The sequence below is a fragment of the Sphaeramia orbicularis genome, chromosome 9, assembly GCF_902148855.1.
Source record: "Sphaeramia orbicularis chromosome 9, fSphaOr1.1, whole genome shotgun sequence".
Classification (NCBI taxonomy): domain Eukaryota; kingdom Metazoa; phylum Chordata; class Actinopteri; order Kurtiformes; family Apogonidae; genus Sphaeramia; species Sphaeramia orbicularis.
In genome coordinates this window covers 39,223,652-39,240,164 of record NC_043965.1, presented here as the reverse complement: position 1 = coordinate 39,240,164, position 16,513 = coordinate 39,223,652, and the positions used below count along the sequence as shown (strand labels likewise).

Below are 16,513 nucleotides of genomic sequence, written 5' to 3'. Positions count from 1 at the left end.
GTAAGAAAAATTGAGGAATCTAAAAGAATAGAATATTTGTTTTTCAGATAAATTCAGTTAAAATATAACTTGGCCATTTGCGACATGAAAATATCACATTAATTGTGATGAAATGGGACATTTTTGACCTGAAAACATAGTTCATATGACCATCAACATGTTGCAACAGAACTGAAATCCTGTAAATTTGCATAACTTGCATTTACCAACACAAAGTTCTTTTGGGGATTCACTTATATTGATTTCTTATGCACAAAGACATAAATAAGACCTCTAAGCAAATTTTAGCAGTATACTCTATGTATTTCAGCGAATTTGTGCTCTTGATGATTGCTATTGGTTGTAAAGGTGTTCATTGCCTTCTCATAACAGGCTCCAATGAAAACAAATGCGCATGGTCGGAGGGGGAGGGTTAGGTGTGGGTTTTACAACAAGTGAATGTGTATTTCAAAACTGTAGGGGGAGCTCCACAGAGAAAAATGCTACAAAAGCAGCATAGTAGAACCAAAATGCTAAAATCTTGCATAGTTCTGCTTTAATTAACCCTTTCATGCATACTGGTCACTACAGTGGACAGCTACTCTACAGCTGTTCTCTTTTATTTTCATGGATTTTGTTGTTCTTTTCTGTTTTTTGTTTTTTTTTGTTTTTTACACATATCTTTATTAAAGTTTTAAGACACTACATATCTTTTCTGACATGAATTGGTAAAATTATGTAGATCTCTCCTGAGCATAAACCCCCAGAATCACAAGCCCTCTCCATAGTTTTCACACAATTTATCAGTAAATACATGTTTCAAAAATTAAATGTGTGGTGTCCACCTGAATGGATATTTTTGCAACTTCATGAAAAATAGGTTCATAAGAATTTTATTTTCTTTTTCTTTTTTTTTTTATGTATTTTTTAAAAATTTTAAATTATTTTTTATTTTATTTTATTTTATTTTTTAATTTATTTTTCAGAAGAAAATTTTCAATCGCATTGTTGTTTTCATGCCTAAAGAGGAATAAAAACACTCAGGAAAAAAATGTGATTAAGGTTCTCATAATTCGTGCATGAAAGGGTTAAAGTCGTGTGGAATTCAGTTCATATCACCACCTTCTGGCCACATGACACACTGCTGGTTTGTATCTGATACGTGTTGAACTTGAGGGATTCTGAAGGAATATACAGCAACTACATGCAAATAAATGCATGTTCTTTTCTCATTTCAGTGTTGACAGGCTGTAACTCCAATCAGACGTCTATTCACTCCAAAACAGTTTATGGAGATGCACTTTTTTTTCCTTTTTAACAACAATTTTTTCACAATTTTTCAACCATAAAGAACTCAAGAGGGACCATAAGGATGCCAAAGAACATTCAGCCTTGACTTCAAATTCAGTGTACATGCTGTTATGAATGTAGGCAGAGACAGTCAGGGAAGAAGGGGCTCATTTTTAAGGTACTTCATGATCTGTTCACACACATACTGGAATAAAAAAGGATAAATGCATGAAAATTTCATCTTATTCCCTTTGCATCTACATGACAAGGGAAAAGTCTATATGCAGTAACATTTTGTATTGTGACAATTACGTGACGTTTGCATAAATAAGCCGTGTGGGAGATGAGTCTTTGTCTGACCGGTCAAATATGATTATGTAGATAAAACAATTGTTCTGATTTATTGTGATTCAGGCAGGTGTTAGTCGGTGTGTTAACTGTTTATACATCCGTGTCAATTTGTGCAACATTTCTTGAGTATTTTTATTTGAACATTCTTAACTTTACTTGTTTTTGTCTATAAACATCTTTGTAGCTTAACATTAACCCTTTCATGCATAGTGGTCGCTACAGTGGACAGCTATTCTACAGCTGTTCTCTTGTATATTCATGGGTTTTCATACCATTACTGTAACTTTGCTGTTCTTGATTGGTTCTTGAGTGAAAATCAATTGTTAACTCTTTCCCCGCCAGAGCATTTTCCAGTGAGTTGGTAGCCAGCGCCAGCCGTTTTGGTCATTTTCACTAATCTTTGGAGGCTCACTGAAAATGTTGTGTTAGGAGTATGTGAACACTGAATACATCAAAAGAAAGAACAGAACTTCAACTTTTAAACACAAAAAACTATTTTATTCTATCTTTATTCGTTCGTGAGATATAAACATTTGAATATTGGTCATTTTCAGGAAAAAACTGAATTTTGAGCAAAAAGCTGAGAAAATTGCATTTTTTTCAAAGATATTGATTTTCAAGAGAAAACTGATTTCCTATTTACATTTTTGACTCTTTCTTATTCACCAACAGTAACACTATCTTCAAAATCACAAAATAAAATAATAATAACAGCAATAATAGTAACAAACAGCTCTAAGATATCCCATCATTCCACAAAATGTTAGGGGAATCCACACCAAACTTTAGACCGAACATCTTGTAAAGCACCAGGTTCCTTCTAAACTTTGCACATTTACATACATCAGTTATAAGTCTAACACATAGTAGTTTAGCTTTTGGATATAAACACCTCAATATTCCTCATTTTCAAGAAAAAAAGAAACAAATGCACTAAATACTGTAGATTTCTGGCCTTTGGCTGCACCAGGTCCTCCTGTTGGACCAGCTGCTGTGTTTGATCTGTAAATAATTATATGGACATCTAGTTATTTATCTCTGTATGAATATATGTATTTATTTATTTCATACAAAAGCCAAATCCAAAAGTGTCTTCCATGTGTCCTGCTGACATTCTACAGCTGAATATGTTCTGTGTCCTCAGTCTGAATCTGAACTCACTCTAACAGATGCAGACTAGCTTTCCTTTGTCCTGTCCCATGTCTGTATGTCTGTCTTCTCCTTGAATGTCCTCTACAAATGTCTCTTTTCTCTTCCTCCTGTCTGTCATTTTCTCCGTGTCGCTCTGTGCCCCCCCCCCCCCCACCCGCACCTCCGTGTCGGACCTGAGCCGCTCCTTGTTTCCCGTGTTCCGTCTTCGTCTCCCTCACCTTCTGTTTCTCCATTCCTGTCTCTAAATGGTTCTTCTGTAGCTCCATCATATATTGAATTGTCAGACTCTGTCTCCATAATCATCTTTAAGGCTTTTGAAACTGCGCGCGGTTCCTGCAGTCTTCATTTCCTCATTAAGTGACTGCCGCTGGATGCGTTGCCATGGGATACGGAGACTCCAGTGCAAAAACGTTAAACCCGGCCCGTCATTTTTCCGAAAAAGCTGCTTAATTGTTTGTTTTTGGACTAAGGAAAGTAATTCACATGATCCACAACACCTCCAACTACAGTATAACAGTGAAAACACGGATTGACGGAAAATCTCGTCATTGGCGGGGAAGCGTTGGGAAGCAATTGACGGAATATCTCGTCAATGGCGGGGAAAGAGTTAATTGTTATTTTTTGCATATTATCTCCATGAAGTGAGTCATAATTAGTATTAGAATATGTTAAAATGTAAGAAAATATCAGATTTGCACCATTAAACATGTTTTTATTTCATTGTTTTCATATCATTTTCTGATATTGAGTTTTAAATACTTGTTTCTTTGCTTCAAGAATATAATGCATGGTGTAGCTGTGTGGACATTTTTGTAAATCCATGAAAAAAACAAACAAACAAACAAACAAACCTCAATTGTATTGTTTTTTTCATGCCTAAGGTGGAATAAAAACACTCAAAAAAAAAAAAAAAGAACTCAAGCAAGGTTCTCATAATTCATGCATGAAAGGGTTAAACTTAATCATTTTCAAAGCCTAAATAAAGGTTTGAAGGAATGACCAACAACATAGGTAATTTACTGTACATTTAACACCAAAAAAGGTCTTTTTTTCCAGATTTCAATGGCTTTTAAGACTTTTTAGGATCAACAGGAACGCTTTTACAGCTTTTGCATCATCCTCCTGCCAGACGTAAAAGCAAACAAACACACAGATCCAGGTGAACATGTGACCTCCTTGGTTGAGGTAATAAAACTCTTCTTACCCTGCTAGTGCCCTCTGCTGGATGGCAGTTCCCTGTGGTAGCGCTGGCTAACTGTTCCTTTAGCCTCTCCACTTCCCTCTGGGCCATTTCCGCTCTCTGTGCACAAACATCGTATCACACCGTTACAGTTTTCATACACCAGCCACATCAATTGGCTAATGAGATGATCAAGGTGAGAGCATATACATAAATCAAAGGAGGCGCGCTAGCTCTGAAATTTAGAGCCGAGAGAAAACCTGAGCAGGGGCCTGAGCAGATGAGTGCAGCCACCAGTTTATTCTGCTGAGGGGGCTGTTTAGTCAGCCCGCTTTATTCCCCAAACTGTTTACCTGCTCTGTCACACCCGGCCTGCTAATTAATGATTCATTTTGAGAACATTTATCTAGGAGCTGCTAGCAGAGAGCAGCAGAGTGAGAAAAAAAAAGGGTGAGAGAAAAAAGCAGAGGGGAGAAGAAAGAAGTAGCACTCGGATGGGAAGCAATCAAGGCAATGAGATAACGAAGAACCCCGGCGTTCGCCACTCCGGCATCAATCGTGCTCTGCAGTCTCCTGTTCTCTGCTGTGTGGAGCCGTGCTGCCATAGAGCGCCCACCGACGGGGGCTGAGGTTTACACTCGCTAATCACATACTCAGGGGAGGGGAGGCGGCAGGAGGAGGGGGGTGGGAGGGGGGGGACACAGGACGGAGGGTGTCTAATTAAAGCCGAGGCTTGATTACAGGAGTGATTACCTTAACGAAGGAGCATCTCAATCAGGGAAGTGCAGAGGAAGACTGTACTCACCTGGTTTGCCTTCTCCAGATTGGCCATGATGGCGTCGACCTCCTCTGCCCTGAACGCACAAAACAAGACGGGACAACAAGAGGACTTTACTGAGGAGTCTTGTTTAATAGATTCTCATAATTATACACAGCTTTGGAAAACTTCAGATAAGAAATTTCCAGACCTGAGTCTATGGGATGTGGAGGATGTTTGGACATAGACCATCAAAGTTAAAGTGCTTGTGTTTTTGCATCAGCAGTGACTTAAAAACACGCAAAAGCTGTGATTGAATTCCACCAAATACTGATTGCTGAACTCTTAAGTTAAAACATTAGGATAGTATTGTTTAAAGGTGATTATGAACTTGATTTCTTTGTTTCAATCTAGTTCTGAAAACACTGTATTTTGTGTTATTTTGACCACCTGTGGTATTTCTGCAAATCAACTGGCTAAATCACAAAGATTTTAATCTTTAAAGATTCTGTTTGGGAGACATTCAGTTATTAGACTTTAAAATAAACACAAATTCTCATTTTATTCAAACACGTGCCAATGAAGAGTTATATTCTGACCTTTAATTCAATAGTTTACTTTAGTTAAAACAAGACAATGCCAAGAGTGGCCAAGGTCTTGAAGTTCAATTTAATTTTCTCCATGTGCATACAGTACCCCTGAAAAGGTAAATATAAAGAAAACCTTGAACATAACCACCTTTTGTGACGAGAAACAAGATGCTATAGTAACTGATTCATGATAAAAACTAAATATTAACATTAAACAAAATGTATGAAAAGAAACAAATACACTCTTTTAAATTTTCTTAAGAGTATATGCAAGTAGAAGGAAACATGTGAACAAGTGGATATTAACACAGGATCTGCATTAAATGAGCTGACCCCAGAGCAGACTTAATTAACTTCAACAACTTAAAACTTCTAGACATTTTCTCACACTACAGAAGAAAAAAATGACAAAATAAGCTGTTTGAGATGTAGTGGAGTAACATCAGATCATAGAACTTGGTGTTTTACCACTATAAGGTGAAGTCTGAAGGTTAAACAGTAGATTCATTTGATGTCACTGATGTTACAGACAGGAGACCTAATAAAATTAATTATGTATTGGTCTGAATTTCAACATTAGACATGATAAATAAAATGCAGTTGAGTCAGGAAACTACATATGCAAAGTCATTTTTAGACATTTTAATGAAGAAATATAGCATGTTATACCAATTTATCATTTTAAAATTGTTAGCTGGTGTAGTGACTCACACACAAATATGATTTCTTACACAAATATAAATCAAATATCATCCTCAATCATCCAGTACTGTGCAAAAGTCTTTTTTTTTTGTTTTTGCAGGACTCATTCTCTTTTCTGCAGATGCAAAAAGCCTTAAAAGACACACAAAAAATTTAACTAAATGGTCGTAAAAGATAAAGTCAGTATTTAATGTGACCTCTGACCCTATGAAGGGGAGCAGCACAAATGGTTAGAAACATCTGACATGGGTTGGATGAAACCTGGTATAAAACATCAGAAAAATAATGCCATAAATCTTGCATTGTCTGAACAAAAGGGTTAAAGACATGTTAAGTGCAAAGTAAATATTATCACTATGGTTTATAGAAGCTGTTTTTCCCTGAACATTTAGTTTTTACTGCTGCACATACTTCACATATATCAGATGGGATCTTAATACAGATTGAGAAATACCTATGTGTTTATGTGAACTTTTGCACAGTACTGTGTATCAGCTGGTTTCATCTACAAAAAAACTTGCATATGCATAAGAAGTCTGTCAATCCTTCACAGTTTTCTTTGTTATTTCAAGTTTGACTGATTAGAGACTTGGTCAGTTGTTAGAAGTGAGCTGTTGTATTAGTACTGACAGCAGATGCATCACTGAACATATTTTCTTGTTATTTTTCAACATAATCCTAGCAGCGTGTTGGCTTTTGAGGACAATGAACAGAGTTGGTTAAGTGACCAACGGACGGACGACTGAGCCACATCCTCAGAACTCTTTTAAACTCCAACTTGCCTCCATACATCTAACAATCAGCGTAGTCTAATTTAAACAGAAGCGCAACGGGATTATTCATGAGGTTTGTTTGAAGTTCAACAGTTTCATTTTGCACACATGGGACCTGATTTTCAAAAGGTAGATAAGGATGAATTAACAAGGATGCTGTGATTGATTTAAATATGCGTACCGGTTTTTATTAAGTTTTAGAACACAGGATCCTTTTTTTAAAAAATCTGTTCAAAGAACGCATTAGACTTTTTTAATCCACATTAAACAAACTACATTCAGCCGAGCCTTCGTTCTCTTTCATGTTTGCACTTAACTGCTCCCATTGTCTCACAACGGGGAATAATTACTAAAATAATACTAATCAAATAAAGTCATTCACAAGCAGAAAAGAAAAGAAAAACAATCGGCTGACGTTTCTACAGTTAGATGTGATGCTGCGATTGTCTTAAAGTGACCTTGGTCTCTGCATTAACAAACACCCACATGTGATGCACGTTTGTGAGGGTCTCGGTCATGCCTGGTTATATCAATAAGACCAGGATAGATGGAGCCCTGCTGACAGCAAACACTAACAGGTGTCAGCTCCACGTTTAATGAACTTGTGCAGTACGGAAAATGTTTTGTATTGATTACCTGCTCAGCTACTCAAGCCGAAGCAGACAAATAGTCTTTCTTATCAACATTGAGGAAACAGTCATTGAGAGTAATAGAGGCAGGTGTGATGTTCAGAGGCTCGGGTCGGGGGGGGGGGGGGGGGGGGGGGGGATGACTGCAGCTGGATCTCTGGGGTCAGTCCGGAAGAACGTGACCATGACAACATATTCCAAAAGAAAGATGGAATTTCAAGCCGCAGCTGCACGCGCAAAGGTAAGGCCAAACTGAAAATGTGTCCAGTCCAACAAAATGGATGGCAGTGGGTCTAGAAACATCAGTTCAATTGTGCCATGGATTAAGCCTGGGAGAAAATCCATTAGCAGTGGCTGACTGTGCTCTGGAGCACAACCCAAACAAAGGAGTGTTTACTTTGAATGTCTATCGACATCCTTCATACAAGCTCAGATTCATTTCAGGCGTGCGGTGGATACATTGCGCTCAAAGACCAGGACAAGGTAGAGTGTTTTCTGAAGCAATCTTTAAATGGAGCAATTCTTCTTGAGGGCTGTCAAGGCCCAGCTGCCAGAGAAGGCAAACACAGACCTCTCTCATCGACCTGCATTAGCGGCTGAGTCACTCTCACTCTCTGCCTTTACAATGGCATTCCTCAGCTCTAACACTGGACATGAGTTCATGTAGGCAAAATAAAGAAGAGCCGCTTCAGCACTTGAAATGCTACAGTGAACACCAGTGAGGAAGGACACACAGATGGCAATGTGTGGCCAGCATGACTCGCACGGAGGGAGAGGCAGGGGGGCATATATTAACATCAGAAATATGTGAACAAATTAACACTAAATCTAAGACTCAGATCCAGACTCTTACTTGTTAGCCATCTCCTGGTTGTATTTACACCGCAGGTCCAGCAGCTCAGTCTGCGCAGTGTTCAAAGCTGTGGAGAGGCAGACACGCACAAGTGAGATATTAACTTTAAAAAAAACACTGAAACTTTAACCTTAAAGCTACATCACTGAATATATCCCGCAGAGCACATTTCAGAGACATCAATATGTAAAATACAGAACAGATTCGCCAGTTGTTTATGTACATGTGCATTTAACCCAGACGTGAAGACTACCTGTATATGTTCAGGGTTTACAAATTTTATGATAGGTAACATATCTTTGTGAACAGAGCAGCAGCTGGACAGCTTGTGTTTCAGTAGGGGGCACCATATTACATTTCTACATGTGCCGTTTATTTAAAGCACTTACATGAATGCAGAGCCTTGATCTTCTCCTCAGCCTCTGATAGTCTGTCAGGTGAACTAACATCAGCGCTCTCCTCCTCCCTGTAAGGACAAACACTGTCAGTACCTGTACTACATATTGGACATAACAGAAAATACAACTCTATGTCTTTAAACAGATAAATATGTTATTCACCGTCATCTGCCTGGACAAAAACAAAAACAAATGAAAAAAAAAAAAAAAAAAAAAAAAAAACATCTCACATTTAACACACATTTACTTTTCCCATTACCAATTCTGTTTTTATCCAGTTTTGTAAAATATGGTTATTCATGGTTTATAGTTGTTCCCAAAAGACAGGATCATCACCCACAGGCGGGTTTTGAGAGATTTTATCTTCCATGATCATGGTCTGCAGCTTGGTGTGTCTCAATCAAACAGATAACAAAAGATAGTAAATGTCACACAGTGCAGAACCACTCACAATAAAAGCACTAAACATATTCACTATGTGACTGAACGTAGAGCATTTGACTAAGTGGTCACTAAATAAAACACAGTCAGGTACTGTAGTTGTAATTCCTAAAGGGTTATAATGCAACATTTGTTGAAGCCCCTAAATTAAAGGTGAAGGTCCACACTTCAGTCACATCTTGTTTCATCCCAAATCCACTGTGTTGGTTTACAGAATCAAAGCGTCACCACCCAAATACTTACGGACCTCATTCACATCATTTTCATCATTATGTTTAGCAGCATACATTCAGGTTATGTCTTTCCATTCTAGTGAAATAGTCACTAAAAATTTTGTTGATAACTTAGTAAATGGGACATGATACAATTCATAGTAAACCAAATGAAATGGCCCATCATGGTGAATAAATTGTATATTTTTATGACTTTGAACATTGATGTTGGAAAAATTTGATAACTTTGATATTATATTTGTAAGTTAAGTCATAAAAATATAAACACAGTTAAAATGTTATGCAAAAAATCCTGTATATACAGTATGTGTGTATTTAAAAATGGTATATTTTTACTTCCACCTGAATACATTTATGTATGGTGAAGTATTTCCGTATATCTTTAAGAACACATCCGTAAAACTTTATGAATTGTATATCTCTTCAACATGTCCAATTTACCCATTTAACATAATGTAAAGAGATGTATAAATAGCATTAAAATGGTGAGGGATGTTCATTTATGCAAAAATTTACTCTCACAGTTATACATTAGATCTATTCTGCCCTGGTCTTCCATAGTTCTTTAAAAACTTGTATACAAAGTGAAAAGCATGGGAAACACTGCATTACTCCACAGGGTCTCAGACAGAATTAAACGACTTAATGCCACTTAATACTGGCATATTGATGGATTATTATGAATAAGGCTGAGTATTATTACTTTTTATTTATTTACTGGTTATAAATTATGTACAGAGGCTAGCGGCCATCACTGGTTCTCACCTGCGGTCCTCAGCCTGATCCTGGTGGTTCTGCTGTGGAGAACCCGGGGCCCCAGGAGCCGGTGTGCTGTTCGGGGTCATCAGGGAGTCTGGAGAAGTGGACTCTGCAGATTCTTCTGTCACTGGTGCACCTGGGACTGATGGACTATCGTCTGTGGGCTCTGAGTGGACACAAACAGGAGTTTTAACATTAGCTAGGTGTTGTTCATGAGTCAAAGTTTTCAATTTATGTCTTGCCTGACTTCACCAGGGAAAAACACAAAACTCGTTGAAGGTTTAATGAGATTAAAATGGACGTTTACATTAGCAGTAGTATTGTTAAATTAAGACAAACCTTAGTAGGAGGAGGTTGAAGTGGTAATAATACATTCTGTGGATGTCAAAACAGGAGACCAATGTTTATGTCTAGTTTCACACCAAAGGTAAATGTTTCTTTCTGTTTTTTTTTTTGTTTTTTGTTTTTTTTTTTACATTTTGTGCCTAAACCCAACCAAACTTTAACTACAGCGTTGTCAAAGCCTGCATATGCTATTTAGTCTGTTCTAACATAATTTGTGATATTTTGTATCTGCAGATTTATGATTACACCTGCGGAAAAATGCTATTTAATAACATTTAACACTGTTGTCTTGTTTTGATTTAGAGACACCTAGTGGCAGGAAATGTGCACGATCACTGTTATAGCATCAAATTAAGTTGTTTTAATTTTTTTGTTTTGCTGTTTGTTACAAATTGTCACTTTAGGGTTGTGAGTCTGCATTGCTTCCAGCTCAGTTTGTTGCAGAAGGACTAAGTGAAGCTTCTGTGAAAACCAGACCATTTCAATTTTCATTTTACTTTCACTTACAGCAAAAAAATGTGTCCTATATCTTTATTATTTATTTTAATTCATTGTGCTTAATAAAACAGTTTAATTAGATTTTCATTCTGAATAACTTACCATAGTGCCATGTTTTATATCACAAAAGACTAGTTTTGTTCAAGGTTTTCTTTATGTTTAGACTTTATGCAGATGAAGAAAATTCATTTCAACTTCTAGACCTTGACCACATTGGGGAGTGCACTGTCTTGTTTTAACTGCAGTGAGTTATAGAATTACAGATCAGAATAAAAACAAGAGACAGTTTCACTCTTTATTGGTACATGTTTGAGTGACACAAGGATCTCCGTTTATTTTACAAACTACTGACAACATTTCTCCATAATTTCAAATAAAAATATTGCAATTTAGAGAACTTATTTGCAGAAAATGACAAATGTTAAAAAAACAGCATTTTTCAGACCTGTAATATTCCACAAACAAGTTCGGATTTATTTTCAATAAACAGAATACTAATCTTTTAATTTCCGACAAAGAAATCAATATTTGGTGGAATAACCTTGATTTTCAATCACAGTTTCATTAGTTTTGGCATGTTTTCCACCAGTCTTGAATCACAGTTTAATGTTTTTGCAGCTCAGTTTTGTTCATTGGCCTTTCATCATATTCCGTAGACTCAGGTCTGACAGTCTGGAGTGGTCTGTTCATTTTGTCCAGAGGTGTATGTTGTTTAGGGGGTTACTGGTCTAGTCTATGTGTTGTGTATCACACATTTAAATACACTATGTACAATGTCAATGTCAATGTAGAGTGTCAGTCACGTTACTGTCATCGAAGGGGTGAGTATGTTTGGGACCTGACCTGTCTTGTCAAGGCACTCCAGGTGTTTCTTCCAGTGCCCGCTGATCTCTCGTACGAGGGCCTCGCCGTCTGGGGCCGAAGTCTGCAGCTGCTGCAGCCTTTCCTCCAGAGTGTGTGAGGCCTCCAGCACAGGAGCCGGATCTGTGAAAACAGATGCAAACAAATCTCTGTAGAAAGAGCTACTGAGACTCACATGACATCCATACACTCCTACTTTTCAAAAAAAGCAAAATAGCTGTTTTACTGTGTGAGCTGCCTGTAAAGCACATTTTCTGCATCAGAGTTCCAACAGAGGCAGACTATTCCACTGAGACTTGTTTCCAAAGAGTGACTCTTAGACTTTTCCCCACTCAGGCGCCTTTGAAAATTTCACAGGGTGGACCTAATGACACAAGTACTGTTCCGATCCTTTACATGTACAGAAATCTAATTTAATGAGTCTTCTCACGTGCTGATGAATGGCAAAGAAGACAAAAAGAATACCACGAAGATGAGACTTAAGTGCCAAGTATACACCTAGGCAAAGTGTAGAAAAAGTCTGCTCCTGAAAAGGGGGTAAAAAAAAAAAAAAAGAAGAGAAAAAAAAAAGCGGGATTCTTTAGCACAACAGAGGAGCTGTTTTGCAATGCATGCGCGGCAGCACCGGGCCCATGGGGCCAACTAGGAGGCTGTTTCTCAGCTAACAAGTCTCCTCTGTATCATTTGATCATTTAAATTATTATGCCAGGAATTCTCAGGAGGCAGCTCGGCACTCCACATCACAGGGCTGTTTTTAATCTTCCCCTTCCCTTTCTTCCCCTCCCGAAAAGTTCAACAGCTCAGAGAGAGAGAGCTGCTCCTGTTGTGTACCTGCCTGCCGAACACCAAAGGAGGTGACTTCTAGTGCCAAAGCACAGAGAGGGAAGCTCAGGGGAGCTCCTTGACAAGGGGGGAGGCAAGATGTAGAGCCACGCGCACACGCACGCACTCACCCACACATACACTGCAGCCCTTCAAAACTCTAAAAGAGGAGGAAAATCGCTGCTTTGCTGCACAAACTTTTCTCCCACAGCTTTCATCCACTCATCTTAGACTTCTGTGTGGAACCCAATTGGATCCCTTCTTCGGTATGGGCACTGACTGAAGTGACTTTTCATAAGAAGTTGGAGCCACAGACGTTTAAACTTTGCCAGATTTCACTGAAAGAATGCAAACTCTCACTCGGCAGGCCACGAAAATAAATGCTCATCAGAGACGCAAAACTTCTACAAAGTGCAATTTGCTGAAATCCTGGCCATACATTGCAGCTCGCTATATCTGCATTTTCATCAGACAAACATTTTGGGCCATTTAATTGATTGAGCTATTTTTCCCAGGACCGTTTACAGTCAAACATTGTCTGCATTCATTGTTACAGCAACTGTGGAGATATTGCATCAGTCACGAGGGACATCACTATTAAGAGCACAGCTCTTCTAAGACAAACAGGATGACTTAAAGCACTGCTATTCCATCGACCCACTGTCACAGAAATCACTTTATCAGCCTCTTTCCCATATATCCTTTCAACTTTTAATGATCAAAGGACAGAGATTATAGTAAGGAATCTCTCACACATGGACAAGCCAGGATTATCAATCAGTGGCAGGGGAGTAAAGTAAAGTCAAATTTAAAGTGAAGGGATATAACGTAAGTCTGTATACAAAATTAACCCCCGTCAAAGTAGAGCAGCAGGGTACTCTCAAAGGGCTGGGGATCTACAGTTACTGAAGGAGAGTCCAGAAAGACTGCTGATAACTTTGGAAAATGATGCTGCTAATTGATGGCGTTAACAGGCATGGAAGGAGCTTCTTTTTAGAGCAGCTCAGATGTTCAATCTACCGACTAAAACCTGGAATGGAAGAGGAATCCAACATGAACCTGGACATTCACACTCCTGTTACAAAAAGATGACAGTCAGTCACTCGAGCTGAGTCATAGCGACTTAATTTTTTAATTCATTTTATCTTAATTGTAAGTGCTGCTCTGAGGTCATGATAACCGATCGAGCGATGGCAGCCCGAGTTAAGCAATGAATCTCAAGACATTTAATACATAGTTTTCTGTGGTTAGGCAGGTTCACAGCAGACACTACAAAATGTAGAGATGTCTAAGGCAGTGCGATAATACCACTGTGAAAACATACATATTTACAAAGGCAAGAATCTGATGATAATATATATATATATATATATATATATATATATATATATATATAATTTAATGTGATTTGCTACAAATTATTTAGTCTTTTTTAGATAAATTGTCATAAAACCTGTATCATGTCCCGCAATCTATAATCAGAACAGTGAGATTTGCATTTGGATTTACATCCAACATCATAGCAGAAGTTTTATATAATCTGAGCAACATAACTAATTTGTCCATATTAGTAAGAAAGATTTAAACACAAATATGTGCAAATCATCTATTGTCTATTATCAATAAAGTCTTTTTGAGAAAAGAAACAGTATCACACAGCATGATATCGCAATACTTAAGTGCATCAATATTTTCTTACCTCCCTACTGTTTACTTTGTGTGTGGAGTATTCAGACATTAAATAACTAATTTCTGTGCTTCACTTATAACAGGTCTAATAAAACGGCATCAAATAATATTAAACAAGTTACAACACTTTAAATGAAGGGAAAAGCAAAAAGTTAGTGGTAACAAACCAACTATGCCCACAAGTACTTTGTGAAGTTAACCTGTGGTTTTGGCAGAAGTGTAGACAAACAATGTGGTTAAGAATTTACAGTTTACTTTCATACCTGTCAGTCCAGATCTTAGAAAATATAAATAAGAAATACCTTAATAAAAGCTCGAAATAAGACAATAAAAATAATAAAACTAATGATGGAACTAGAAGGACACTCGAGCAACTTCTCACAAAGTCAGAAAAAAGTGAAAAAAAAACTTCCACTTTTTGCTGAATCTGAAATGTGATGGATTCGTCTTTGCCTCATGCCCTACCCTTTTACCAAGTTTCCTGAAAATCTGGGAATAGTTTTTACGTAATCCAGCTGCCGGACGGATGGACAAAAACAAACAAACAAACAATCAGTAACGAAAGCACCACATTGGCAGAGGTAAAAAGTGATAATTAGCCTTCAAAATTAACCTAATTTAGTCACAGATTGGATAAGCCCTACTCGCAACTTGCTACTAGCCAAAAAACATTGGCTTTTTAATTGTTTTTGTGGAATCTCAGCTGTTAGATATTAAGTTTCATCACTTTGGCTGTGTGATAATGAGCCTGCCACCCTGTAGTGGCCTGCTTGTGGTCACTGCTGTTGTTTGTGTATGGTTTACTGCAACGGGGTGGACGGGCAGGTAAAGGCTGATGGAGGCCGGACAGCTCGGAGGAAGGCGGGTGACACCAGGGAAGTCAGCGCGGCAGGTTGGGGATGTGTGTCTAGGTGGGTGGGGGGGTGGTCCGGGGTGGTGTGCGCCAAGACAAGCAGGTGTGTCAGGGCGGTCCGTCTTGGCCCTGTCAGCGATACACCATCATTAGGCGGTGTGGGCGCAGCAGGGTGCACCATTATGTCTCCCTGGGCCCTGTGTAATTACGCTCTGACATAATTAACCCAGCAAGCCCATTAGCCAAGCATTGGCTGGCTGAAGAGAGAAAAAAAAGCTATAATTATTTGTTGTGCGCATGTTAATGAGGCCAGCTGTGTTCCCATCATACAACACGAACAAATTAATTTACAAGGCTGTGCTCCAAGGTTTTTTCTTTTCATTCAAAACATCTTGTTTTTTTTCCCTCTGAGTGGACTTCAAGGTCCATAAACACGCTCTGCTGCTGCTGCAACAAACAGTAACACTGCTGTAATATTGTTGTCAAGGACCAAAACTAGGTTGACAGAACACTAAGTTGCTACTTTCACCTTCACAGACAATGTAAAGCAGTATAAGGTATGTCGCATAAATGTCTCCTGTTTTCTTCTACCTGTCAAGGATTAGTTTTGATTAGAAAAGAAACTGCGCACAGCAAATTCATAAACATGACTTTTCTGTTTGTGGTGCGTTTTAAACCATTTGATATTCAGACAGCGAACCCGAGTCTCACTTTACCTTGATGTGGCAGAACGAGTGAGAAAATAGTAAAATAAAAAAAGATAGGTGGAATGGAATAATAAAAAAAAAAAAGATAGTATGAAGCTGAGGCTTCTGTGTGTGAACAAAACAAAGCGGAAAAGAGAAACTTCTTAACCTGTTCTTTTTCGTTTGCTGCTCCATGTCTTTGTTTGACAGACTAAAGGACGGAGAAAGACTGACATCAATACTGAGACATTTTAAAGCTGTGAACAAAGAGTGGAGCTGGAGCTAGATAGCATTTCAAATTAACATGAAATTCAGAAAACATCCATGCAGGTGACATCCAAACGAAGCTCGACTTGAAATAGTACAAAAAATAAATCAACCTTCCTAACATTCTTACTTAAGATGCATGTAAGATGAGTCATATTGAATTATTGTCACCAAATGCTCCATTCGACTGTCTTTACCTTTCCCAATTCTGCATTTCTCTCTTTTTGCTCTCAAACACACACACACACACACACATTCCTCCACACACTCGTAGTCTCTTTTAAGAGCACACTCTCTCCTGGTCCCTCTGGGGTCTCCTACTCCACAGGGACCAGTCGGAGAGGCCCAGCTCTTTTATGAACATAATGCATTATTAAGCACCTCAAACATCTCCTGGGCCTTTGT

At 38.3% G+C, this 16,513-nt stretch overlaps 1 protein-coding gene across 2 annotated transcripts in view; it reads right to left on the bottom strand.

The window, feature by feature from the left end:
• Positions 1-16,513, bottom strand: part of cux2b (cut-like homeobox 2b) — a 124,379-nt gene that overhangs the window by 26,832 nt on the left and 81,034 nt on the right. For both annotated transcript variants that reach the window (XM_030144059.1, XM_030144060.1), the window contains exons 5-10: positions 11,774-11,914; positions 10,094-10,253; positions 8,646-8,722; positions 8,257-8,323; positions 4,758-4,806; positions 3,977-4,072 (exon numbers count right to left, since the gene is read on the bottom strand). In XM_030144059.1, the coding sequence (XP_029999919.1) occupies positions 3,977-4,072; positions 4,758-4,806; positions 8,257-8,323; positions 8,646-8,722; positions 10,094-10,253; positions 11,774-11,914 (590 nt within the window). The remainder of the gene's footprint in view (positions 1-3,976; positions 4,073-4,757; positions 4,807-8,256; positions 8,324-8,645; positions 8,723-10,093; positions 10,254-11,773; positions 11,915-16,513) is intronic.